Source organism: Rhododendron vialii, chromosome 1a (assembly GCF_030253575.1).
Source record: "Rhododendron vialii isolate Sample 1 chromosome 1a, ASM3025357v1".
Taxonomy (NCBI): Eukaryota; Viridiplantae; Streptophyta; class Magnoliopsida; order Ericales; family Ericaceae; genus Rhododendron; species Rhododendron vialii.
In genome coordinates this window covers 48,451,271-48,476,655 of record NC_080557.1, presented here as the reverse complement: position 1 = coordinate 48,476,655, position 25,385 = coordinate 48,451,271, and the positions used below count along the sequence as shown (strand labels likewise).

The following is a 25,385-nucleotide window of genomic DNA, read 5'->3' as shown; positions in this document are numbered from 1 at the left end:
TTGCCTAAACTATGCAAGACGCAGCATAAAGGCTTGGACTTTGACCACGTCATCTTGTTTGTCAGTCAGTCCAATTCAATCCAAGAATAGGCCTAACTTGCAAAACCAACAGCTATGCGAATGCGTGGCAGTAAAGAGAGATGCTACAATCACACTCAAAATTACACACCTAAATACACATTCTTTCACAAGACACAAGGGTTCCACACACACTGTGTGTACACACTCTTTCAAAAAATACAAAGGTCCCACACACAGTACACATGCAATATGTGTGGGACCCTTGTGTTTTGTAAAAGGCTGTGTGATTTTGGGTGTGGTTGTAGAATTTTTGGATAGTAAATGCAATGAACCGATGAGGAAAGTACACAAGATGACACATTCACGTATGTATTAAGCATGAGAAGTTCTTCATAATAATACGGTACATTAATGGCTTTTGATAATTAGGGCTGGGTAATTAAAAAATACATGTTTCATCAATTGAGCCACATTGGTCTATACTAAGTTTAGTTTTTTACTTGATGGTACCTTTGTATGGCACCCTGTGCATACTTTATTTTTGTATACTTTATTGTTGGCACATGAAAACAATGTTGTTTAACAAGATCAGCCAGCGATTGACTTCCCTTCTCCAGGTTGACAAACTTGATTTTCAACTTTTCAAATTATGTACTTAAGTTCGATGGCGATATAAAATTATACATACGTGTACATATAAGCAGACATCGATCCCCAACATCAACAATCAAAGCATCGCAATGTCCATTTTATTAGCTGTGAGTATGTGACACTTAGGGCGAGTTTTGGATTAAAAAGTTAAATGACTTATTTTTTTTGTCTTTATGCAAAAAAAATTTGCATTTGTTTATTTTGCGTCAAACTTTTGTGATTTATTGATTCGTCTCGACGAAAGGAATTGTAAATATAAAAAAATTGATCGAAACGAATATTTTTTTGAATAAAGACAAAAATAAGTCAATAAGACAACTCTTTTTTTTTTTACTAATCTTTGTTTTTTTTTAAATATTTATGAGTTTCGATCAATTTTTTTTTTACTTTTTCGATTCCTTTCACTGAAACAAATCAATAAGTCACAAAAATTTGATACAAAACTAACGAATGCAATTTTTTTTTTGAATAAAGATTAAAAAAATAATAATAATTGTTCCACTTTCTAATCCAAATCACCCCTTACTCAGTCCTTGTTATTTTATCACATCGTGCGTACATTAACAAGAAAGAAAAGAAAAATAAAGTTAAAGTTCATAAAAATAGATGAGGAGGAGGCGACAGCCGCCACCTCTCTTCCTCTCTCCTCTCCAATCTCTACATCCTCCAACGAAGGACCCGCCCAATCAAGTGAGCTAGCTAGGTAGACGACATATGCATGGGCATTTTCTTGTGGTTAATTTTTTTGAATAAAATCCCCCTTTTGGGGATATTTTATCTTGCTCTGTGGAGCTTTGCACCCTTCTGAACATTTCCTTTGGTGAAGACGCCACAATATCCAGTAACTATGGCGGTGAATTTCCATCATGTGTCAATCCAATCATACCTCCTCCTCCCATCGTCATTTTTGTCCATCCACCAGAGACATCCACTAAAAGTTTGGATACAAATCAGTCTCTTGATTGAAGTTTGACGCTGTATAACGTGTTTGATGACTCTGATTATATATAAACGATCTAGGCAACCACCCAAGGTCTCATTAGCCTTAGCTACGCCGAGGCGGGGGTGATCAAGGTTGCGGCGAAGTTGAAGTGTGGAAGAGTAGGGTTAAGGGTGCACATCCTTCGTTACTATTTTTAGGGTTTGTTTGGATGCGGAATAAGAATCGTGGATATTATTTACAAAGGGGAATAAAAATAGTAAAGTATTAAAAATGGGGGGATAAAATAGTGTACTTGGTTTGGATAAGTGATAAAATGGGAGGATAAGATTGTTTTGTAGTTGAAATGGAGAAGGAGGGAGTATTATCTAAGCCTCATCCGGGGGTATTAATTAATAACAGTCCAAAATCTACCCATAAATAATCTCCTCGCAGCCCTTCTTAGCCGGTACAAGAGAAGAGGGTGGAAACCTAATACCCCTGCGTTTTTTGTTTGCCAAACCAGATGATAAACCTGGGCGCACTTTCTCATGAGGAGGAAAAACTAATACTCGTTCTCAATACCACGTCCAAACGAGCCCTTAATGTCTTCCTTCGTGAAAAGCAGTCCTCCAAATCAAAATTGCCAAAAAGAATGGGGTGGGTGTGTACTGTGTATATTCTACCAATACAAATCAAAATGATTTCCTACATTAAACTGCATTATTACCACAACCTTTTTCAAAAATTGCTTCCAATCCTAGTCACACGAGCAGTAAGTATTTTATTTAAAATTCTACTCATATAATCAACTTTAATTGAATTCTGCGTCAGAGTCGCCACTTCACATACTTCTCTTTCCATGAACTTTCTCGAGGGACCCACACGCGGCAGAATTTATTGAGTGCTCTCCGGCCATGGTCCACAAGTAGCCCTACCGCCCTAAACACCACACAATTTCGTCAATCTCTCTGATTGTACGGCAGTTAAGAGTCTCCGGTTTCGCACGTGACCATGTCCTAATCCCCACCGAATAATTCCCCTGTAAGTTGAAGATGATGGGGAGACCCGAAGAAACACGTTCCTCATATTTTTTTTCCGCGGCTTCCCCTAATCGTAAGAGCCAACCGCTGCGTCAGATGCAAGAGAGACGATTTCTCCCCACCTTTTACATGGCGATTTCATGTCCTCGATCCCATCGATATCCAGACAACACCACCCTCTAGGGTTATTCATGGTCTTTCCTCTGTCTTCCTTCGGACCGAACCCTAGTTTGTTTCCGAACACGATTCGATTGCTTCGCAAAGGCTGCACCGGATTGCCATGCGACGCTGGTTCTCTGCGATCTCCCTCTCGAGAGAGGACTCTTTGTTGAATTTCAATCAATACTGCTGCTACTTCGCGATCGCAACGTCTCAATTTCAAGCCGGTTGTTGTAGATTCATCGATGGGTGCCGATGCTCATCACGGCCCTAGTCCCAAGGGCCTCCTCTGCAATGCCGGCGCCGGTGCCGCCGCTGGTATGATGTCAATCTTCTTCTTCTTCTTTTCGAGAAATTAAATTGTAAAGAGAAGCGAACAATCGAAACAAGATATGTTCTTTGTTTTTTTTGGTCAACCGTGTCAAGTAGATCGTGGAGTATGGTTTGGGAGGAAATATCTATTTTTTAGTCATCCATTACGGAGCTTTGAATAGAACGAATGTAATCAGGTATTTTGATTGAATCTGGGAATTCTGTATGCAGGAGTTATTGCAGCAGCATTTGTATGTCCTTTAGATGTAATCAAGACGAGGTTTCAGGTTCACGGGCTGTCGGCGCTCAATAATGGAAGTGTTAAAGGTGCAGAACTTTCTTCATATTGACAAGTTTTCGTTTGTTCGCTCAAAATGGTTGTAGCTTTTGGTTAATTGATTTGGGCAGCATCAACAATCCAAAAGTTTCACAGTAAATGCCTTGAGCTTCTACCATGTATACGGCTATATGCTCTACAACTTGTGCAAGGCAATCATTTGCAAGATAAAGATTCACTTAACTAGGTTATGATTGAATTCAAATAGGATTTTTTAGAAGCATAAGGTGAAATTACGGCATTCAAGTTTTGTGTAGCATTGGCAAAGTTTTCAGCAGAAGGGTAATAGTCTTCATTTAACCAGGTAGTGTCATAGTTGGGAGTTTAGCACAAATATTTCAAAGGGAGGGTTTGCGTGGAATGTACCGTGGGCTTTCACCAACTGTGCTGGCATTACTTCCAAACTGGGCGGTGAGTTTTCCTTCTCATAAGTTCGTATTTTGCCTCATTTTTACATGGTAATTCCTTTTGGTTGGTCATTTATTTACTTGTTAGATGTTGATATGGGTATTAAGGTATGCATTCTAGTTGTGGAAGAAACAGCATAGCTATATTCATAATAGAAATGAAATAGGGCATAGATATTTCATGGCCATTTTTTCTTCTTGGCATTGCTTTTGTCATATATTCTGGATCTTCCACGAACATGGAATTGTATATATCATCACCATTTGATTTCTTTCAAGAATAAGAAGTACTGTGTTCTTGTTGACTTTACACCTTTTATTCCGCAAAAAACATCATCATAATGTATTCTTCCTGTTCTGCCGATTATTAAATTCATCATCTTCTAGCGATAGGTAATTGAATCTCTCTTGGAGCATGCTTTATTGTGTATCTACTATGTGGCAAGTGTTCTCAAAATGTGCAGCTAAAATTATTTGTGTTAATTTACCCGTTGTTCTTCAACGTACTTTCTTTTCCACCTAAATTTGTATATATCATTGGAGGGGTGAGGGGAAGATTGTTCTTCATCCACAGGTGAATTTATATAACCTATCACTTTTAGGTCAATCCCTCAATTGATCATTTTTTTTGTACACTTTTTAGCTAGATGTGAGGCTGAATGATTTATATGACTAATAAAACTCGGCCCCGTTTTCTTTGTAGAGTTTTATCTAGTGTTAAGCTAAATGATTCATATGACTAATCCCTCACACAACCAATTTTTTGGTAGTGTTTTTGTCACAATAAGTTGCGCATGGCATCTTTTTCTATAGGGGTGACAGTCCCTTTGTGCCATTATTTTCATATATATATATATATATATATATATATATATATATATATATACAGTCAGGTTCCGGTGAGGGATCCCTTATTTTTTTTAAATGCGGGACTTTCCTTCCCGATTGAATTTCGATGATCCGAGCCGCTCAAAGTGATCAGAACGTGATTTTAAGGCTCCGTTCCAGAAACCTTCTTAAAAAATAAGCAGCTTATTTCACATTTTCAAACTCAAAAATAATATAAATGAAAAATAATTTTTCAATTTTTTTTGCATCGTATAAAAGATTTCGATGAGATCTTTTAAACAAGATCCATATTGCATATTTTTAGATTTTAATAAGTCCATAATTTTTGAGCTTGAAATTGCCTTCTTAAAAAATAAGGGCTTTTTTCTGTTTCCGGAACGGAGCCTAAGGGTCCCCGCGAGAAATCAGCAAAAAAAATGACCGGGAAGGGCTTCATCCGAGCAGTTTTCATTGAACGGTTCAAAAAAAACTGCTCGGATGAAGCCCTTCCCGGTCATTTTTTTTGCTTATTTCTCGCGGGAACCCTTAAAATCACGTTCTGCACACATTGAACGGTTCAGATTTTCAAAATTTGATCGGGAAATGAAAGTCCCGCATTTTAACAAAGTGAGGGATCCCTCACTTGATAATTTGTGTATATATATATATATCTCCTTCCCTCATGAAAGAAAGTCTTACGTGCAAGGGATGGGACGAAGAAGAACTGCAATTTTTTTACAGCTTTCTGATAAAATTTCTTTTTTTTTCCTGGGGGGGGCGGGCTGGTGAAATTCCGTTGTGTAAGTGATCTGGTATTTATGTTTGTGGTTATATTTTGTTTTCTGCGAATGCAGAGGAGGTAACAGCTGCGGTCCTAAATTTGCGAATTTATAGGTTTTCAAAACGAAACTTTACTATATGTGGTAACTTTTAATTTCTTATAGTAGTTTTTTAGTTCAGTTTTCTTTCCAATGACCGACCATTGTTATCTGTGCAGGTTTATTTTACTATTTATGATCAGCTCAAAAGCATTCTTTGCTCTGATGGTTAGTTCATTAGGACCTAATGTGTCGCATTATTTATTGATTATACCACATTAAATGTTGCTTCACTGAAATTCATGAGCTTTCTTTGTTCAAAACATGTGTGCAGATGGGAATCATCACCTTTCAATTGGTGCTAATGTGATAGCTGCTTCTGGTGCTGGAGCTGCAACAACCATTTTTACAAATCCTCTTTGGGTTGTAAAGACAAGACTTCAGGTGCGTCTCTGAGGCTTTCTGTTTCTGTACTATATTATTTTCTCTGTTGTTGGGCTTGGGGGCAGGTGTTGGAGTATTGTATCCAACTCTTCTTTCTGGATGCTTTATTGTTTGGATCCTGCTAATGTATAACAAAAATAGATGGTAGCCTGGTAGGTCAGGTGTTTTTGTGGTAAGCCATCTCTTTCGAAAAAATCATTGTACTCCCTATCAGTAAAGGAGTATAAGGATGTTGGTTTTGCAAAGGTGCAGTAGAACAAGCTTTTGAGTTGATCTATTGGCCCTGTTCTCTACGTTCCTCATCATTCCTGCATGGTAGACAACTAGACATTGTTTCTTCCCACGGACATTTCTTATACTAACATTAACAAAGTTTAGAGAACTTTTTTCTTCAGCTTTTTCCTGGGACATAGGAACAAAAATAGGTTTGGATCCTAACATTTTTGCTTGCTGAAAGCCAAAAGCAGTTGATACAGGAATATAAAGTTTGTTGGAAAGAAAACAAAGATCGAAATACATGGTGAATTACTGGGTTATGAGAACAAAAAAGCAAGGGAAAATTTTGGCGCTGCAAGACATATTGCATCAAATGCTGATTAAGTCTATAGTGCTAATTAATAGGGAAGCTTGCGGCATTGGGTTAAGGTGACATTCTGGTCTACTTCCTATCCTGGGGTGGTGGAAAGGCAATAGTTGTTTCAAGTGTCTGTTGTCTATAATCATGATAATTAGTGCAACTGTTACATATCATTGGATTAAAATTAAAATTATTTCTTGTTCAGCGTCATTGGGTTAATATTCTTCCTTCTTTATTGCACTCACTCTCATCGTGAAAAAGGTTATGCAGAAGTTGAAAAAGAAGTGATCATTTACTTTTTGGTATCTTATTTCTCTCCAGACTCAAGGAATGAGAACAGGTGTGGTGCCATACAGGAGTACATTGTCCGCTTTAAGGAGAATTGCTCATGAAGAGGGCATTCGTGGATTATACAGGTTGCATATCATGAGGATTTGTCATATCTTTGTAACATGCATCTCTGTCTGCAAGTTCTATTCTGACAGCATCTGATATTGTGTTCAATGAACAGTGGTCTTGTGCCTGCATTAGCTGGTATCAGTCATGTTGCCATTCAGTTCCCAGCATATGAGACAATCAAAATCTATTTGGCCGATAGAGGTAGCTTTTCACTTGTATTGTTATTAACAAACCTCATTTTGAAAGATAAGAAAAGAACAAATTGATTGAAGTTTGTACAATATCAGGTGACACTACAATGGATAAACTTGGTGCAAGCGATGTTGCTGTTGCCTCCTCAGTTTCCAAAATATTTGCATCTACATTGACATATCCACATGAGGTAATGCCATCAACAGACCGATCCAAATATATTTAATTTAGTCACATGATCTTGCATTTTGTTGGTATTAATCCTTCAACTTAGTAGTATTCTTCATTTCTTCTCCTATAAATATTAGGTTGTGCGCTCTAGGTTACAAGAGCAAGGGCACCACTCGGAGAAAAGATACTCGGGTGTCATTGACTGTGTTAAGAAAGTATTTCAACAAGAGGGCATCCCTGGTTTTTACCGTGGATGTGCCACCAACCTGCTCCGAACAACCCCAGCTGCTGTAATTACATTCACCAGCTTTGAGATGATTCATCGATTTCTTGTTGACCTGTTTCCCCCTGATCCACAGCCTCACACATTGTGAAGATATATCATGCTCTACGCAAGCATCTAGTCTTTGGAATTCAGTGTACCCTCCAACAGGCAAAGCAAATCAGGGAGCTTTACCTACATTTTAGTTGTTTGTGTTGGGTCGATTTTTGATTGGTTGGTGTATTTTAGTCATTTTTGGTAGCTTTTACCAACATTTATCAACAATTGCATTTTGTTGAACTCATGTTATGCCGTCTACCCTGAGAGGACTACCCTGAGAGGAGGACTAGATAGCATACCGACACTGATGATGATGATAATGTGAAGTACAATGTCGACGTTCAAAATTTTCTGGAGGTTTTCCTCTGGTTACCCAATATCATCTGAATCTGTTGAATTTTAGTAAGCGGATTCTAATGAGAAATCATATTGTGCTGGATGTTTTGGCTTGCGGGAGAATATCCTGAGAGGACTAGGTGGTATACCGTCAATTATGATGATGATGAAAAAGTGTAGTACAATGTAGACGTTCTGGTTGCCCGAATCATCAGAATCTGTTCAATTTCAATTAATGGATTCTAATGAGATACTGTCATATTGTACTGAATGTTCTGGCTTCCCGGAGAAGATGAGAGTGAGTTTGTTTTATAATGCTTCTGGGCTAAACCTTGTTTTCTGCAGGCATGTTTGCACCCACATAGTTTAGTATTGAGGTCTGGACCTCAGGTGTTTTTTACCGGGGTGCTGGCTCGAACTGTTTGCTTTTAGCTAAACCGTGCTTGGCAAAATTTGAATCTTTTGGTGGATCATTCCTCTCCCCCAGATGTGTGGGATATTAGACAGCTTAAACTTTGAGCCTAGCACAACCTGCTAAAATGCTTTAGGGCTGGGCCTCTGGAAGTAAATTACGTATTGATTTTTTCCAACTCCATCTCGATTTCAGTTTAAGACATACCAATTGGAAGCTTTATCGTAAAAATAAAACTCATTTTCGTAAAAAGAGGTCTTAAGAACTGGTTCAGTGCTCTCGGAGCATTGCCACGGGGTGTTCTTGGATCATCCACCACCACACATTCACGTGGCGACTATATACTTTGTAATGGACCCTGCGTGATGGGATCAGGGAGGTCTAGTGGCGGCAACCGCCACGATAAGAATTTTAGAAAATGCAATTATTATATGTAAAAAAAAAAATTATGCCCAATTTATATAGTCTCACCATCACTAGATTTTTTTCCTTATTTTTTGTTATATACTAGTCCTAAATCCTTCTCTCTTTTTTCAAGCAAGGAGACCCAAAAAAATATCCCGAAACTAAATTCAACGGGCCAAAGTGAAATAATATAAAAGATGAGGTGTAATTAAGGAAAAAAAACTCTACAACTCAACCTAAAATATTAAACAAGTTATCCTAAATTAATAGGAGTACTTCGCAGTAGTGCTATAACCTAAATAGGAGTACTCGGCAAACGGCAGTTGTGCTTCATTTTCTATTTACGATTCTCGGTTTCAAATTTCCGTTGCCGGCACCGTGTGGGTTTCTTGTTTAGTGCAGTGGTGGACTTCCGATTTCCGAAACATTAAAAAACCATTTATAGTTTGGCGTTTTGTGTGGATTTCGCAAGCTTCATTGGGATTGGAAAAAGGTTAGTCTTTTTCAAATTTTTAATATTCAATTGAAGTTAGAGAAATTATTGAATGTTTTGAATACCTTGAGTTTGTCTTGAGCAATAGACGGTATTTGTACTGAAAAAAGTATAACAATTTATTGATTTGTGTAAACTAATGTGGTAGGTAATCATGGTCAAGAAAACAATTGACTCGTTCTTTAAGAGAAGAAGCGTTGAACAAAGTATTGAACACAATACAACTGCAGAACAAAGTGTTGAACACAATACAACTGCAGAACTTTTACAAAGTGCAATTGGAACTTCAACAATTGAACCTCAAACTCGTCCTCTCAAAACTCCTAGAGTTGAAGTGAAAGAATTTGATTCGTCTTCTTTAATAAGGGATCCGGGTTTAAGACGACCAATAAGGGATTATCCAACTTCCGAACGTGATGAGGTCCGACGAGCTTATCTAACGTTTGGACCATATCAACCAGAATTTCCGAAAGACCAATATCCTAAAGATGGCAATGGTCGTCGCTTTCTACCTTCTTGGTATAAGTTGTATCTAGAGTGGTTGGAGTATTCTCCAACAAAAAATTGTGCCTATTGCCTTCCGTGTCATCTTTTTGCTCAGGAATCTAGACGCCCCGGATATAATGCTTTTGTTGATCATAGATTTTCAAAATGGAAGAAAGTCAATAACAGTATGAGGTGCCCTTTCGCAATTCATATGGGAAAAGACCTTAACTCGTGCCATAGATGCGCTTTGGGTAAATGTCATGATTTATTGAATCAAGCACAGCATATTGAGAAAGTAGTTGAGAAACAAACTTCTGAACAAGTTGCAAAAAATCGTTTGAGATTGAAGACCTCAATAGATGCAGTGAAATGGCTCACATTGCATAATTGTGCTCTTAGAGGCCGTGATGAAAGCTCTACATCTAGCAATAGAGGGAATTGTATTGACCTGATAGAGTTATTGGCTTCTTATAATCCCGATGTTGACAAAGTTGTATGACACAATGCCCCTCAAAATGCATCTTATCATTCGGGTAAGATTCAAAAAGAAATTCTTAGTATTTTTAATGATAAAATACAAAGATTCATCTGTGAGGAGATTAATGGTGGAAAATTTTGCATTATTGTTGATGAGTCTCAAGATGAGTCAAATAGAGAGCAAATGGCTATTGTTTTAAGGTTTGTTGACAAGGATGGTCTTATACAAGAGCGATTTTTTGATATAGTTCATGTATTGAACACTGCGTCAGCAACTTTGAAAGAGCATATATGTACTGTTCTCGCTTGTCATAGCCTTAGTGTTCAAAACATTCGTGGTCAAGGATATGATGGTGCTAGTAACATGCGTGGAAGATGGAAAGGGTTGCAAGCTTTATTCTTGAACGATTGTCCATTTGCATATTATGTTCATTGCTTCGCTCATCGGCTTCAATTAGCATTGGTTGCGGCATCTAAAGAAGTTATATCTGTCAAGAATTTCTTCTCTTATGTGACTCTCATAGTCAATATCATTGACTCCTCTCCTAAAAAAAATGATCAATTTAGAGGTATTCAAGCTGCAGAAATTGCTGAAAAACTAGCTGTTGATGATGACGAGCTTGAGACTGGTAAAGGAAATAATCGAATTCGTAAGTTGAAACGAGCTGGAGATACTCGATGGGGTTCTCATTTCGGTTCTATTTCTAGTTTAATGAGTTTATTTAGTTCAACTTGTTTAGTGTTAAAAGAGATCATCAATGACAAAGACAGCACCTCTACTCAGCGTGCAGAAGCAGATGGAGCTTATGATGCCATTACCACTTTTGAATTTTGTGGGCATGCGCCCCGGAAATCTCGCTGGTAGAAAATTGGGGTGCGGCCCTTTTTGTTTGGAAAAGCGCGGCGAAACGCTTCGATTCAGAGTCGCTACTCGGGTTTTAGCGGTGAGAGCACCCAAGGAACCGAACTCGAAAACGTTTACCACGTTTGTTTGATTTTTGAAAAGGCTTGTAGACTGGACTGTCGTCACCTTCGATATCTGAGGTTCGGGAGCCAGGTTACGAGAGGGAAAGGGTTTTATGGCACCCCTCTCGCCCAATCCGGAGATCGGTCTCTACTCGGGCATTTTGTAAAAAGCGCTTGTATTTTTCTCTCATTTGATCATTTTTTAGCCAGTTAGGGCGGGGGAACAGATAATGGGGATTAAAGCATTATAACAAGTTGTGATTTATGTGACAAAATGTTTATGAATGGCTTGATCGCAATGCTAAATATAGATTGAGAACAAGCACTGAGCAAACTGGACAAATTGCAGTACGCCGCCCCGCAGGGGCGTGAGCGAGTTCTACCAGCATGCACTGGCCGAGCCACTGCATGTTGATTTGACTTGCGCACGCCACAGAGAGACTGGCGTACTCCACTCATCTAGTTTCACAGTCCTTGTTTGCAACCCTCTGGGCTCTGGAAAAGGACCAGCGCACACCCAGGACAAACCATGCAGTTAAATAAGCAGGGCTTATATATTTACAGACAGACGAGATGGCTTGAAGCCATAAAAATAGACGAGAAAACCCCCCTAAACAGAGTGGGGACAGGAAGGAGGCCAAGACTAAACTAAGATGCAAGGGTCAGCCACTGGATCCTAGCATTAACTATCGTACGCCAGTCATGGACTGTCGTACGCACGTTTGGCCATAATCCAGTGCTTGGCTTTTGCATCATCTGGGCTCTGGAACATGACCAGAAGGATCCCAGAGGCCTTTTGAATGGACAAAGAGTAAGCAATAACCTTTATCTAAACAGTAGCAAACACACAGAAAATAGTAAACTGGTTATTTAGCATGCAAGGGTGATTGACAGAAAGATAAAACAAAAGGAATGACGATCCATGATCCCCACGCCAGTCGTGCTCGTTCTGCCATGACTGGCGTACGGCATGTAGAAATTGGCGTGCGCCAAGTATCATCGCATACGATTGTTGTATTTTACCAGTTCAAGGCCAGGACTAGTATTGTTTACCAGCCTGGGCCTTGCTGGTTCCCCTCAGGGGCCGAAAACAGAAAGGAATGCAAAGGTGGTATACCTTTTGGGTGTTGAAGTTTGAAGGTGGTTTAGAGCCTAAAGGTTGAAGATGGATGTTGTATGGTGACTGGATGTCAGTGGAGGTATATGGAAGTGGGCTTCTTTCCTTTATCTTTCAATGGAAGAAGAAGAAGAAAGCAATAAGAGAGGAGAGGGGAGTTTTTCTTTTACTTCTTGATGATGCTAACCCCTTGCAAATGAATGCAAGGGGGGTATTTATAGGGGAAAAAGACTGAGATCAGTTCTGGGACCAAGGCCTTGTCTAGCTGGTTGGAAGAGGAAGGGAGCCTTCCATGCATTAAATGCATGGGACTTGGCTTGATGGGGGGTGTAGGAGAGAGAGGGAACGTCTCTGCCGAGAGTAATCATCAGGGACGCTGTAGCCGACGTCAGGGTGGCACAAAAGTCCCGCCCAAGTGGCCGAATAAAGTTGATTTGACTGGATTTGACTGGCGTGCGCTACTATTAACTGGCGTGCGCCGGTAAAAGCTGGGCTACTGGTCGATGACTGACACGTGGCAGATAACTGGCGTTCTAAGACACTGGCGTATGCCAGTTGGGTTTTGTTGGGGCTGTTTGGCTCTGGTTTGAAGGGTTTAAAAGGGGTTTGAGAGAGGTTAGGGATGCTCAAAGCTCAATCACACCTTTGTCCTTCAACTGTTTTCGACTAAAATCATCATTGGGGAAATAAAAGATCGACAAATAACGTTATCTGGACAGTCCAGAATGGGGGTGTCTACAAATTTGTGTTCATCTTACATCTTATGAAGGAAACAATGGAGATAACTGATGACCTTTGTCAAGCTTTGTAGCGTAAATCTCAAGACATATTGAATGCAATGCATTTGGTAATCACAACCAAAGTGCTAATTCAAAAGTTTAGGGAAGAAGGACGGGTTCTTTTGCTAGAGAAAGTCACTCTATTTTGTGAAGAACATGGGATAACTGTTCCAGATATGAGCTCTCCTCGTACAGGAGGTCGAGGTCGTGTTCGAAAAGATCCCATCACTATTGGGCATCATTTGCAGGTCGATATTTTTATGGGCACGATCGATTCTCAATTGCAAGAATTAAATACCAGGTTCAAAGAAGATACAATAGAGTTGCTCATTCTTAGCACAACTTATAGATCCTCGGGATGGCTACAAATCATTCAAAGTCGAAGACATTTGCAAGCTTGCTGAGAAATATTATCCTTCTGATTTCACAGAGCAAGAGAAACTACACTTGAGATTTCAGTTGCAAAATTATGAGCTCGATATTTTCAAGCATCCGGAGTTTCAAAATCTAACAACCATTTCAGAGTTATGTCAAGTGCTACATAAGACAAGAAAGTCTACAATTTATCCTCTTGTTGATAAATTGATTCGTCTAATATTGACTTTGCCTGTTTCAACAGCTACAACAGAACGTGCATTTTCAGCTATGAAACTTGTGAAAACTAGATTGCGCAATAGAATGGAGGATGATTTTCTGGCAAGTTTATTGATCACATACATTGAGAAGGACACAGCTAGAAGTTTTGACGCCGATTCTATCATTGATGCTTTTAATGACATGAAAGAGCGTCGGGCACAATTCAAGATGCCTCACTTTAGTAGATAGATTAAATTAAAGTTGCTCTTTTTTTGTACTCCATGTGCAAAAGACAAACATCATTTATTATATTTTTTATTATGTTATTTTAATGTTTTCTATAGTCGATGATTTTTAATATTGTAATGCATCTTTTTATATTTTTGGTATATATTTCGCCACTGCTAGGGTAAAATCCTGGTTCCGTCCTTGCCTGCGTGAATGTGTGGTGGCGGTGGCAACATTCTAAATACCGTATCGGCTAGAGAATTAATTTTCCTACTGGTATGGTAAGTATCCGGTGATAATGTTATTTCCCCTATCAAGGAATTTAATTTAACATATGCTTTTTTTGAAAAAGAAAATCATATTTAAAAGTAGTCTGGTGTATTGACTGGTACTTATTTGCTATATTAGCATAATCATTTGTTTGCTTTCTTGCTTTTGGCTAAAAGGAAAAGAACAGAGAAAATGAAAAAAATTATTGATTGTTCTTGGAGCACCACGTGGTGTTTTAGAGCGTTTTACACCACACATGAGTGTGGCTTCAACATCGATATTTAATAGAGAAATTCATGGAACATCACGGGTGTTTCAATAGCACTAAATAATCACAGAAAAATTGACCTTCACTTGTCTCTAACATAGGGGTCCTACTTTTCCTTCCCTTTTCATTTGTTTGCCAATCTTCCAAATAAGAAATTTTCAGTATCGAGCGGGTATATCTCACGTTGTGTTCGTTTGGCACTTTCGAGCCGTCCGATGTGCTTTTGAACGACTCAGATTGAAATCTTTTCTCCCCTCTCACCCCTTCTCTTTCTCTCTCTAAATTCGAGCCGTCCAAAATCAAAATGGACGGCCGGAATGCACCGAGCGGGCGGCACTGAAAAATTTCTCCAAACGACCTCCACCTAGATTCCTTGCGGCTGCTGGCATGCAGTTTAAGGCCTTGTTTGGGCAGTGAATTGGGAGTAGTAGTTAGTTTGTCACAAAACCCCAACCGTCTCCCCCCCCTCCTTCCTTCTTCCTTCACAGAGATGGAGAAGAATTACAAAGCCGTATCTTGGTGATTACATGCACAGAGAAAACTGTACACGCACTCGCAGCTATACTTTCTTCTGTATTTGCTTGTGCGACTGTTTAATTTGCTGCTCCACTGAAAGAAATGTCCGACGAGATAGGCGGTCTTACAAATGGAGATTCTTTGGAGAAGCTCAGGGCTCTCCATATCACTTCCCTCTACGACGAAGCTCTAGTTAACGCTGGTGGTGATTTTTCCGATGACGAAGAGCTATTACCAGTAACGCTAGGTTTTCTTGAAAAGCCTGAGAATCGTTGCTCACTTGTGCGTCAGGGATTTCCAAGCAAAGCTGGGGGAGTTCCTGTGCGTATAAAGTCCCACTCTTTCGTGGAATTTTATCTGATTAACGAAAATTGAAGACTCAAATTTTCTTTCTCATTCAGGCTTGGTTGGATCCTGTTAGTTTGCCCTCGGGAAAATCCTGTCTTTGTGATATTTGTGTCGAGCCTTTGCAGTTTCTGCTTCAGTTGGATTTCCTTTTCATGATTCTCATAATAATATTAACTTAACAAAGTATGAACTACAATTTTGTTTTCAAGGGAAATGATTCGTACTTCGCAATACTTGCAGCTACGATTCATATAGTTTATTCCTGAAGTGTGCAACCATAAAAAGAAAAACACTTGGTGTATTGTTTCCATTTTCTGTAACTGACCTTCTAGAGAAAATACACATGCACACCTTTTCGGTAAGTTGTGTCGAACTGTCTATAAACAGTGCACCTAGTAGTGCTGGATCATTCGTTCCTCTTTTAAGTTTCTAATGGCCTATTTATGAGTGTCTGTTATTGCCATGTTCCAAGATGATTTTGAGGACTTGGTCCTCCCAATGATTGTTGGGCCTTAGGCCCTCTCAAATTGAATGAATCCGTCCAAGAAGACAAGAAATGAAGATGTGTGAAATGAAGGAGTTGTGGGATAGGGCCTAGAAGTTGTTACAGCATAGGCTGAGGGATTCATGAATCTGTTTTTATAAACCCCTTTGATTATGTGAAGTTTTGACTCCAAAGATAGACCAATGTGACTTCTATCCCACATTCAGGTTGTGTGTCTCGTAAGTCTCATCGCAACCCTCCTCTTACTATAGCAATCCTTTTCACCTCACTAACAATGCAGCACTAGAGAGTACAGAGGTGTGAGAACTGAATCTCATGATTATTTTTGTTTGTTATGTATTTTTAATAGTCTTTTCGTTCGCTATGTTGTATTCCTAGGTTTATGCACCACTCTCTGAGAAGGAACCTGCATTTCATCGTACACTCTTTGTATTCATGTGTTTATCAATGGCTTGTCTTCTCCAAGACCAACACGAACAATGGAAACGTAAACCAGAGAAGGCATCTCTTAGGTATCAGTTTGGGAGTACCCATTCCTCTTAATGTCCTCCCTTTTTTTTTAATTTTTCTTCTGATTATAAAACTGTGTTGCTAGTGTGAAAATTTTTCGTTGCCAGCTCGCCCGCTCAAATCCTTTTTACTCAAGTGAACCCCCAAGGCATGATGGGACTGACAAACCTTCTGGAACTGGAGGTAGCTTGTAATGTTTTTTATTGCCCCCTGTAGTTCAGTTTTGGCATCCTTTTCCTTCTAGACTTGGATTTGTTTAAAGTTCAAATGGCAATCAGTCTAGTGAATTCAGCTGTCATGAAGCCTTTTCCCTGCCTTGGAAGCTGCATTAGTTTTCCAATTCACATTCTCATTAGATTGAAATTATTGAAAACTGATGCATGTTAGCAGAGACACATAACTTTGCCAACTTGTGTGGGCACATTCATGGACTTCTAAGCTCCAACTACATGTTGTTCCTTTTCGTTAGCATCTTATAATCTCAACTCATTGGTCGTGCTTTCTTTAGCTATACTCTGTAACTGGTGCGGTTCCTGGAAAGGAGATAAAGTTTGTAGTGGCTGTAGAAAAGCTCGTTATTGCTCAGAGAAACGTCAGGTAATTCGAGACACTTAAGTGATTTTGATGATCCAGTATTTGAGACTATTCAGCCTGAAGCTTCCCTTTCGTTTTCACTTGCAGGCTATGCATTGGTTGGCAGGTCATAAAAGTGAATGTCTGCAGGCAAGCATTTCTCCTCAGTCATCTAACATTAGCCCCACGAGCAGTTCAGCAGAGACAGAAAAAGGCCAGTATTACTGATATTGTTACTTGAGAGTATTTATCTGGCACAGGCTTATAGGGGGGGTGTACTGGTACTGTTACACATAACACATGCTTTGTTGATGGAATTCGGAAAGTCTACATTCAGATGATTGTGTTGGTATGTTCTAGTTCATAAACTGTGTTACGTGATATCTGGGGTCCTAAGCCTTGAACGTCTATAAGAAATGAAAACGTAGGAGATTTGTACCATGCATGGACAGTTTTTATATTGTTCAATTGGTATTTGCTCTAAGTCTTGTTTTTCACCTGAAAAGGCCATCCAAAAAGGTTGGATTCTGCTAATTTTCAAAGCTGATCCATATTCGTATATAAACAGTTGCAAGCGACATCATATGGCCTGAATACGAGATCATAATTGAGGATGAATATGAATTTGAAATGGAGACATCTGAAGATATTAGTTATGCAAATTCCTTGGTTTCTAGGAGCCAAATGGATGAAACGGTCAAGTCATTGTTGGACAACTTTGAGGTATGATTGCTTATACACATGATAGGAATTATGTTATGAACTGTTACAGACTCTTTTTCATTGTTGGTGAATTGTTGGTGAACAGGGAGATGATGAAAGAAAGAGTTGGGCCTCCTTCCAAGAGCGCATAGCCAGGGCCTCAAAGCAAGTTTTGAGGTGATTGCTTACCCTTGATATGAGTATGTGTATCATGGTTTTTCGATTATGCGAACCACATCTCTCAGCTCTTGTTTGACTTCAGTTACTACTCTAGGTTGGTGCTATTTGTTTGCGGAAGAGATATTTTATTCACAATACAGCTTTAAGAGCAAAATTTTAAACAACATGGTTGACGCGTGCAGTCAAGAAAAGTAGTAAGAACGGAAGAGTTAATCTCTATATAGACATTCATCTGCGTATCGCATTATAACTATGATGTATTATGCAACTTATGTTTACATCACCTATATGCTTTAACATGTCCATAGCATGTTTTTTGGGCGTGTAGTGCCTCATCAAACTTAAGTTTGTGGGTTTGGAATGTTTCTAACCAGTGAATTCTCATCTTAGAGTTTAATCATTAGTGTTTAAAGGCTCCATTATGCCTTTCCCTAGTCAGCAATTGCTTAGGTGAGTTGGTATGTGGAATTACTCTCTTGCCCTCCTTCAAAAGCAACCAAGTCTCGCCCACCTGCTATGGTTTGGGTGCTTGACCTCTAGTGCAGGTCCCTTGGGCTCTCTGTCGTGGTGCCACTCTTTAGTGGCGAGGCTCTTGGGCCTGCGTCAGCTGGGCTGGCTCCCACATCGGGAGTTTGGGTATTGTGCATGTGTTTAAAGGGTCCATTATGTCTCTCCCTAGTCAGCAATTGCCTAGGTGAGTTGGTTTATGAAATTACTCTCTTGCCCTCCTTCAATAGTGTTATTAACCATACTAACATTTTCACCTGTTTTCTGCTCGTTTGTGGCAAAATCTTACCTCTGAGCTATATTTTCTGGTGGTTAATGTCATCTTCTTCTTTTTTTCCCGGTCGAACTGAAATTTAGTTAATGTCTTTCTTTCTTTAAATAAACAGGTATTGTAGGTTTGAAAGAGCTAAACCCTTGTGGCCCATGTCTAGTGGTCGGCCATCAAAGAATGATATTCCTAACTGCGGCTATTGTGGTGGCCCTCGAGGTTTCGAATTTCAGGTGTGGAGTTATTTCCCTTTGACATGTTTTTTTTTCCTTTTCTTAGGCACTTTGCTGTTTTCGACATGTTCATTTTTTATGTACTCCGGTCTTTGTCACCATTTGCTTATTTATGTAGATTCTGATTTCCCATTTTCTATGTACTCTGTTCTGTTTCACCATTTGCGTATTTACCTAGATTCTGATCTTCCATTGAAACCTTTGGCTTATGTTTGCATTTGGTCATTTCAGATTTTGCCACAGTTGCTTTATTACTTTGGCGTGAAGAATGAAGTCGATTCTCTTGACTGGGCAACAATTGTTGTCTACACATGCGAAGCTTCTTGTGAGGAAAGTGGGCGTTACAAAGAGGAATTTGGTTGGGTTCAGCTTGCTTCCCCATCTGCTGCAGTACATTGACGATACATGGGAATTGGGATGTTGACAAGTTCAACATCAACATCAACCTCAACCTCAGTTTGTTTAAAGTGATTGAGATTTGAATATTACTAGTATTTGTTTTTCCAACTTGTTTTCCCAGTTGGGATTTCTCTGAGAAATCTTTTTTCTTGGTGGTTTCATTTAGGATTTTTTATGTAAAAATATCCCTATTGCGTGATATATGACCAGATCTCTCAAATGAGAACATTCTTTTGCATCATTCCCAACTCGTTCTGGAGGATTTTTCTCCTTTTGGATAACTAAGAGCTTTGTCAAGAAAAAACGAATAACGAGCTTTACTCTTGCAGTTCAACAAAGAAAAGAAAAGAGTTTTATTCGCGGCACCGACTGTATTATGGTTTCATTCAATGACAGATATGGTAGTTGCGGAGGGTAATAATTTTTATCAAGTGGTGGGGTATATAGTATTTACTGTCACCATACTACAACTTCACAATAAACCATCCAGAATAGGCCAGCAGTTAGGTTGATAGAGGAATCAAGCTACTTGAGTTCTAGCTTGCGTTTGCTCGTTAAAAGCTCGTTCAATTTCAGTCTTTTTTATAAATAAATAAAGTGACAGACCAAGCTTGAACACTACGTTGAAACTCTTTAAGCTTCCAAACAAAGCTCAAACAAATTGTCACTCGGCTCATTTGGCTTGTGTTTGGTTTGATAAAAGCTTGTTTCAAATCGGCACATCTCATGAATCATCTAAAGCTTGAACATATTTTTGAAGCTTTTTAATTTTCCAAGCCAAACTTGAGCAGCTACTTCTCGGCTCATATACCACCGAAGCCAGCAGCTCATCACCGGTATCAATTGTGAAGTTGGAGGTCTTGGGTTCGAGTTCACCTAGTGGTCAAGCCTTGAAACTGGGGGGCTTGGACGGATTTTAAGGGGGAGAAAAAACTTTTACTGTCATTTACAGAAAAAATATCTTAATTCAAGCAACACCGAGAACATATGCTTGATAAGCAGCAAACAACCAAACTAAGAATCCAAAATTTGGTGCCAGTAATTTCCCAAGAACAAAGAAGATTTTATTCCAACAATACCACTCCCTGAATACTCTTTCTCTCACCCACCTATCTACCACTAACCAATCCCAGTGTGCCAATACACAGATTTACATCCTAAACATAAATACCAAAAAATAGAATTCAAACAATATAGGAAAACAAAAAACAAGACAGGAAAAACAAATATAAAAAACCAAAACGTATCTGTGCGCTGCACTACCAAAAATTTCCTTACACATGAATAAAGAAAATGAGGCTGTACATGAGCAACTGACCAGGATAAGACACTGCAAGACTTGAGGATGTTCAATTGAGTTGATGGAAGAGTCTGAATCTGCATTTTATTGGACAATTACCACTTAAATTCAAAGTGGATCCTGAAGAAGCATTTAGTCCCACAACTTATGGATTGGATGAAGCCAACAAACATCCTTCGAAGGTCTCTTTATCAGAAAATTGCGACACGACTTCTTGGATTCATTAGGAAGAAGCAAGCCGAGGAAGAGTTAGGAAGTGAGCTCTGGAGGTCAGGACATGGTTCAGGAGAGACAATCTTTGAGAAACCCGAAACATCAGAACATGCCCATGAAGAGGTAGAGGAGGGGTCAGAAGCAATGGACAAAGAAATATTCAATAAGCAAATCGATGTGAAGGGAGAGTCGTAGATCCCTGAGAATGCTCCTGCAGTAGTGATGTTTGTACCAGCTATGTCCTTAAAGGTGAGGCCCTTCACCATTGGAAGTGCAGAAGGATCAAACTTATCATCTGGGTGGGATTCACATTGACCTGTTGCCTCAATAGCAATATGAACATTTACCATTTCCACTTCTGATATGAGAATGTCTTTTACGTAACCGCCCCTGCCTTTTGATGTCTTGATTGCAATTCCAATGAATGAATCGTGAAGGTGAAGGTGCTGTGCAAGTACATTTGAGATGCCACCGGACATCTCACTACCGAAAGCTAGAGCAGAGCCGGAAGAAGACTCAAGTCGGACACCCCTGATGTGGACATCTGTGGTTGGTCTACTAAAGGAAATTCCATATTCATCCCAACCGCTCTTCAGCACAATGGCATCGTGACCCATGCTAATATTGCTGTACTCAATGCACACATGCTTGGAAGAATCTGATGAAAATTTCATTCACCTACGTCAGAAAAAGTAGAGATCCAAACAATCTTTGCATAGTTGTTAAAAATATATAAAGAGGGAAGAACAGTCAATGGTATCATGTCTCATCTAAACAGAAAGTAGAGTGCAAGAGGCCAACATAAAAGCTACAGGAAATATTACCACCTTGAATTGCTGAATACGAGACAAGATTATTGAGGTTTATAGAGGAAAAGGAATAAAACAAGATATTGACTACTGGTAACATACTGATAGCGAGTTAGCATATTGAAAGTTTGGCGTTCATCCAGTGTTTATGACAAAAATGTAAGTACCAGGAAAAAAAAATGCACATAACGTAGTCATCCACAATGAAACATGCAACCAAGTTATTCAGATAAATGAACTCCAATCGAGAAATATTTTCCTACTAACCTGGGACTATTCCACTGGTGTAAGGAGACGCTGGAGGAGAATGGGCAGTTATGTTTTGAACTAGCACGTTACTGCATCATAACGATAAGTTATTGTCAACATCACTCACAAGCCATAAAAGGCTTAGAAATATTTAAGAAGACATTAAAAGGAAACAAACAATCCTTAATGGAGAGTAATAATCAACCTGCAATATGCTGGATGAATATTCCAAGCAGGGGAATTTAGGAAGGTTATATTTGATACAACAATGTCATTAGAGCAAATAAACTCCACAAGATGAGGCCTGCTGTAGTTTAAGGAATGAGAACTGAACAGCTCCCACCACACAGAACCTTGGCCATCAATAGTTCCATTGTCGCCTGGTGCAATCAAAAGAAGTACGTAATTCAAATTAGAACAAATAGAGTCACCAGAAAAACAAAAACAAAGGGTGATATCCTTACCTGTTATCACCACATCAGTTAATTTATTTCCAGTAATCAAGCTGCGATATCTTCCACCTGGCAGTTCAATCCCTCGGCCATAAGAAGGTAATGGTTCAACTATATCCCAATTGAAGTAGTCCTGCAAAAGTGAAATAATAGAGGCCAATTAAAACTAACAGTGATAGGAAGGTGACGGGAAGCAAAAAAGTAAGAATTGGAATCCAGAATACAACTCTGTTAGTTAGATAAACGGATATTACTTCTAATAATAACAGCAAATGTTGGAACCTCTTTTTGTGTGTTGGCTGACTCTACTGGTTCTCCATAAAAATTATGGAGAACCAGAAGATTTTGAGAAGGTGTTGACGCTTATTATCTCATCTTTTCCTCTTTCCAATAGCACACCCACAAGACGACTAACTCCTACTGATTGCTTACTTAATCTTTCACTCAGTGGTTACCATTCCGTGTAAGTTCCTGCTTATTCTTGCACATGGTCCATAAATTTTCTTTGGGTGATGGAGACAGAAAACTAGGTTAATCTACTTTTGGCAACTGTAATAAAGGTAAGCCTTGTGCCAAGTGTTCTACGAAGGTCAAGTACCTTACAAAGGCAAGAAGAAAGAATAACCCTAATGTTACCACAAGAAACTGAATGCATATAAAATGCCAATTCTACAGGAAAAACTAACCAATTTGTCTCTAATCAATACCCCCCCCCCCCCAAAAAAAAAAAACAAGAGATTTTATATGAAACTTTAAATCACCACCGAAATGGACACAACATGTTTCTACTTATAGAACATGCCCATATTAGACTTCAATGGCAAAAAAAATTGATGCCTAGAATTCCATATAAACCATGCTGCCACCAAAACTCAGAATGTCTTACATCATATCAGAAATGGGTGAAAGTTGAAGATGAAACAAGAATATGCACGTTAGAATTCAACTGAGGTGGGTAAAACAAACGACGCCTAGAATTTCATAGAAACTAAGAATTGGTCTCGTATCACAAAGGGGAAAAGTTGAGATGAAACAACCACCTGTGAACCAAGAACTACGGCTTCTCTTTCAAGGAAGAGTGTAAGGTGGCTGGTGAGGTTAAAGCTTCCAGTAAGCCACCTGCCTGGTGGGACGTAGAGCTGAGCACCACCCTTGTCCGCAAATGACTTAAGGTAGAAGATGGCATTCTGGAAGGCAACTGTATTCAGTGTCTTCCCATCCCCAACTGCCCCAAATTCCAAGATGGACACACTGTGAGGTCTGGGGACCAAAGGCGTACGGCATTCACATTGTCCTTCACTTTGATCCCCAAGGGGTTCAACAGCATCACTTAATGCCAGAATAAAAAGTAGTGCCACCTGAAAAGAAGAGGGAACAAAAGGAAAAGGTAAAAAGAATTGTAGAACAGAAATTCAACTTGCAAGCAGTTCCTACCTTTTCAAATCAACTATTGTTTGTAAAAATGGTAATACCATACGTAGATCAAGAACAAAGAAAAGAATCCAATGCAATAGCATATGGAAAAGCCCTTCTATTTAAGGAAATAGGATCCTATCCAACAACAGAATCCAGAAAAAAAATACATATATGAAGCAGTGGATAGCATTCCATGGGAAAATAGCATGAACAAGTACCCGGCTAACAGATTAGTCACAACGATCAAGAATAATTAAACAAAACTCATAAAGATCGCATTTTTACAGTGTTTCATAGCTCCAAAATCAGAAGGTCCTAAAGCTGAAGTCTATGCCTGTTGAGTCAGTTGCTTTCAAATCAGTTAATGGTAATTATAAACAAGAAAACAAAACCGAAATCCATTCCCACAAAAAGAACACATTGCATCTCTTTCTTCGCTTGGACAATTGTTCATCTCAAAAGGGCAAAGGAAATGTACTAGACTCAACAGTCCAAGATTTCAATGCTCATAAACAATGAACAAACAACACACTAAACTGAAAGATCCACATGATTTTGAGCAGAGAAAAGTTCCATTTCACAACGACATGAAATTATTAGAACCAAACAAAAACACACGAAACAGGATCTTCGGATCAACACATCAAATACACTCTGAAACTCAACATAATGGCAAGGCTTACGGCAAATACATTTTCCAAACAGCAGAAAGAAAGTTGCACTAAAAATGGATCCAACAGAACCACTCCATATTATTATTAATAAATAAATAAACCACTAAAGCAGGAAAAAAACAACGTACTTACTAGCCTCTTCATGAGAATCTTCGCAATCATTCAAGGCCAGGAGTGAATAACGACTTTGAAGAGAACTGGAGAAAACAAGTGGAAGGAGAAGAACAACAAGAAGAAGCAGAAGAAAGAGAAAAAGGTGGGGGGTAAGTGTGATTATACGACGAGGTTACCGTATTAACTAACCGAATGAAAACAACACGAGATGATAATCATACGAAGGGATGGTGAGAGAGGGAGGAGAGAGAGAAAGCGACAGCGCAGAAAAAGAAAAGACAGCTTGCCTCGCCTCGCCCTCCTTGCTCTTCTTCATTCATTCATTCATTCATGTTAATAATAATAAGTCGGAATCATAATTGCTATTAATTGGCACCCCAACAAAATCGCTCTACTCCAATCCAAACGGGTGGGTATTGCTGCCGACACTCATCCCATCAATTACCCCACAGAAAGGCCCTGAATGAAGAGAGAGAGAGAGAGAGAGAGAGAGAGAGAGGCTACAAGAAGAGCCCGGCGGTGGGTTTGGTGACATGGGGGTTCTTGGGATTAGAATAGAGAATCTAGATTTGGAGTAGAAGTCTACTTTTGACTGAATGACTTGGGTGAGTGTTATTGATTAGTACGGAACCAAAGGAAATTATGGAGTAGAATGTGGGTGGCTGTTCTGTTTGTTTGGAGGGTGGGGTCGGATCACATGTGGTTTCGTATACGGTGGGGAGGAATCCGGAAAATGTGGGACCAACACGCCAATGATGCTATGCTACCCTGTCTAGTGATCACTCGCCTTTCCAGATCATTGCTCCTCACACATCAACAAACGCGGCCCCACCACCTTAATAATTTCGGGGAAAATAAATCCTTTCATGTGTCCCTAGTTGTCTAACTCGTGTGCAATGCATCCACGCGTGCATGCGTGGGATTTACGTGTATCCAACGGCACGAAATACATAGGCATCTTAAAGCACTATTAACAACATCCACGCGTGCATGCGTGGGATTTA

General features: G+C 39.3%; 4 protein-coding genes across 4 annotated transcripts; 3 read left to right on the top strand and 1 right to left on the bottom strand.

Moving 5' to 3' along the window:
- The first annotated feature begins 2,654 nt into the window (after positions 1–2,654).
- Positions 2,655–8,207, top strand: LOC131305004 (nicotinamide adenine dinucleotide transporter 1, chloroplastic-like). The gene is made up of 9 exons (XM_058332373.1): positions 2,655–3,111; positions 3,337–3,432; positions 3,747–3,853; positions 5,675–5,723; positions 5,830–5,939; positions 6,838–6,932; positions 7,028–7,116; positions 7,203–7,297; positions 7,416–8,207. Exons 1-9 carry the CDS (start codon positions 3,039–3,041, stop codon positions 7,650–7,652), a joined length of 951 nt encoding a protein of 316 aa, XP_058188356.1. The 5' UTR covers positions 2,655–3,038; the 3' UTR covers positions 7,653–8,207.
- LOC131332410 (uncharacterized) lies at positions 8,172–11,074 on the top strand. The gene is made up of 4 exons (XM_058366616.1): positions 8,172–8,234; positions 8,282–8,356; positions 9,395–10,225; positions 10,331–11,074. The coding sequence occupies exons 1-4, from the start codon at positions 8,172–8,174 to the stop codon at positions 11,072–11,074; spliced, it is 1,713 nt and encodes a 570-aa protein (XP_058222599.1).
- Positions 11,075–14,714: 3,640 nt separating this feature from the next.
- LOC131305782 (uncharacterized) lies at positions 14,715–19,395 on the top strand. Its single transcript, XM_058332434.1, has 10 exons — positions 14,715–15,250; positions 15,331–15,414; positions 16,161–16,294; positions 16,378–16,475; positions 16,801–16,889; positions 16,974–17,079; positions 17,434–17,588; positions 17,674–17,744; positions 18,641–18,755; positions 18,987–19,395. The coding sequence occupies exons 1-10, from the start codon at positions 15,032–15,034 to the stop codon at positions 19,152–19,154; spliced, it is 1,239 nt and encodes a 412-aa protein (XP_058188417.1). The 5' UTR covers positions 14,715–15,031; the 3' UTR covers positions 19,155–19,395.
- Positions 19,396–20,196: 801 nt separating this feature from the next.
- Positions 20,197–25,008, bottom strand: LOC131304778 (probable polygalacturonase). The gene is made up of 6 exons (XM_058332159.1): positions 24,400–25,008; positions 23,218–23,535; positions 22,190–22,310; positions 21,931–22,105; positions 21,744–21,814; positions 20,197–21,325 (listed from the first exon to the last, which is right to left on the bottom strand). The coding sequence occupies exons 1-6, from the start codon at positions 24,427–24,429 to the stop codon at positions 20,646–20,648; spliced, it is 1,395 nt and encodes a 464-aa protein (XP_058188142.1). The 5' UTR covers positions 24,430–25,008; the 3' UTR covers positions 20,197–20,645.
- Between the last annotated feature and the right edge of the window lie 377 nt (positions 25,009–25,385).

Excerpts from the sequence above, each read along its gene's own strand:
- LOC131304778 (XM_058332159.1), bottom strand. The coding sequence starts at position 24,429 with ATGATTGCGAAGATTCTCATGAAGAGGCTA. Across the intron at positions 23,536-24,399 it reads AGATTCTCATGAAGAGGCTA|GTGGCACTACTTTTTATTCT; the intron begins GTAAGTACGTTG and ends TCTTCTTTTCAG. Across the intron at positions 22,311-23,217 it reads CCGTAGTTCTTGGTTCACAG|GACTACTTCAATTGGGATAT; the intron begins GTGGTTGTTTCA and ends TCACTTTTGCAG.
- LOC131305782 (XM_058332434.1), top strand. The coding sequence starts at position 15,032 with ATGTCCGACGAGATAGGCGGTCTTACAAATGGAGATTCTTTGGAGAAG. Across the intron at positions 15,415-16,160 it reads CTTTGCAGTTTCTGCTTCAG|GTTTATGCACCACTCTCTGA; the intron begins TTGGATTTCCTT and ends TTGTATTCCTAG. Across the intron at positions 17,745-18,640 it reads GCCTCAAAGCAAGTTTTGAG|GTATTGTAGGTTTGAAAGAG; the intron begins GTGATTGCTTAC and ends TTAAATAAACAG.
- LOC131332410 (XM_058366616.1), top strand. The coding sequence starts at position 8,172 with ATGGATTCTAATGAGATACTGTCATATTGTACTGAATGTTCTGGCTTC. Across the intron at positions 8,235-8,281 it reads GCTTCCCGGAGAAGATGAGA|GCATGTTTGCACCCACATAG; the intron begins GTGAGTTTGTTT and ends TGTTTTCTGCAG. Across the intron at positions 10,226-10,330 it reads ATCCCGATGTTGACAAAGTT|ATTAATGGTGGAAAATTTTG; the intron begins GTATGACACAAT and ends ATCTGTGAGGAG.
- LOC131305004 (XM_058332373.1), top strand. The coding sequence starts at position 3,039 with ATGGGTGCCGATGCTCATCACGGCCCTAGTCCCAAGGGCCTCCTCTGC. Across the intron at positions 3,433-3,746 it reads CAATAATGGAAGTGTTAAAG|GTAGTGTCATAGTTGGGAGT; the intron begins GTGCAGAACTTT and ends TCATTTAACCAG. Across the intron at positions 5,724-5,829 it reads AAGCATTCTTTGCTCTGATG|ATGGGAATCATCACCTTTCA; the intron begins GTTAGTTCATTA and ends ACATGTGTGCAG.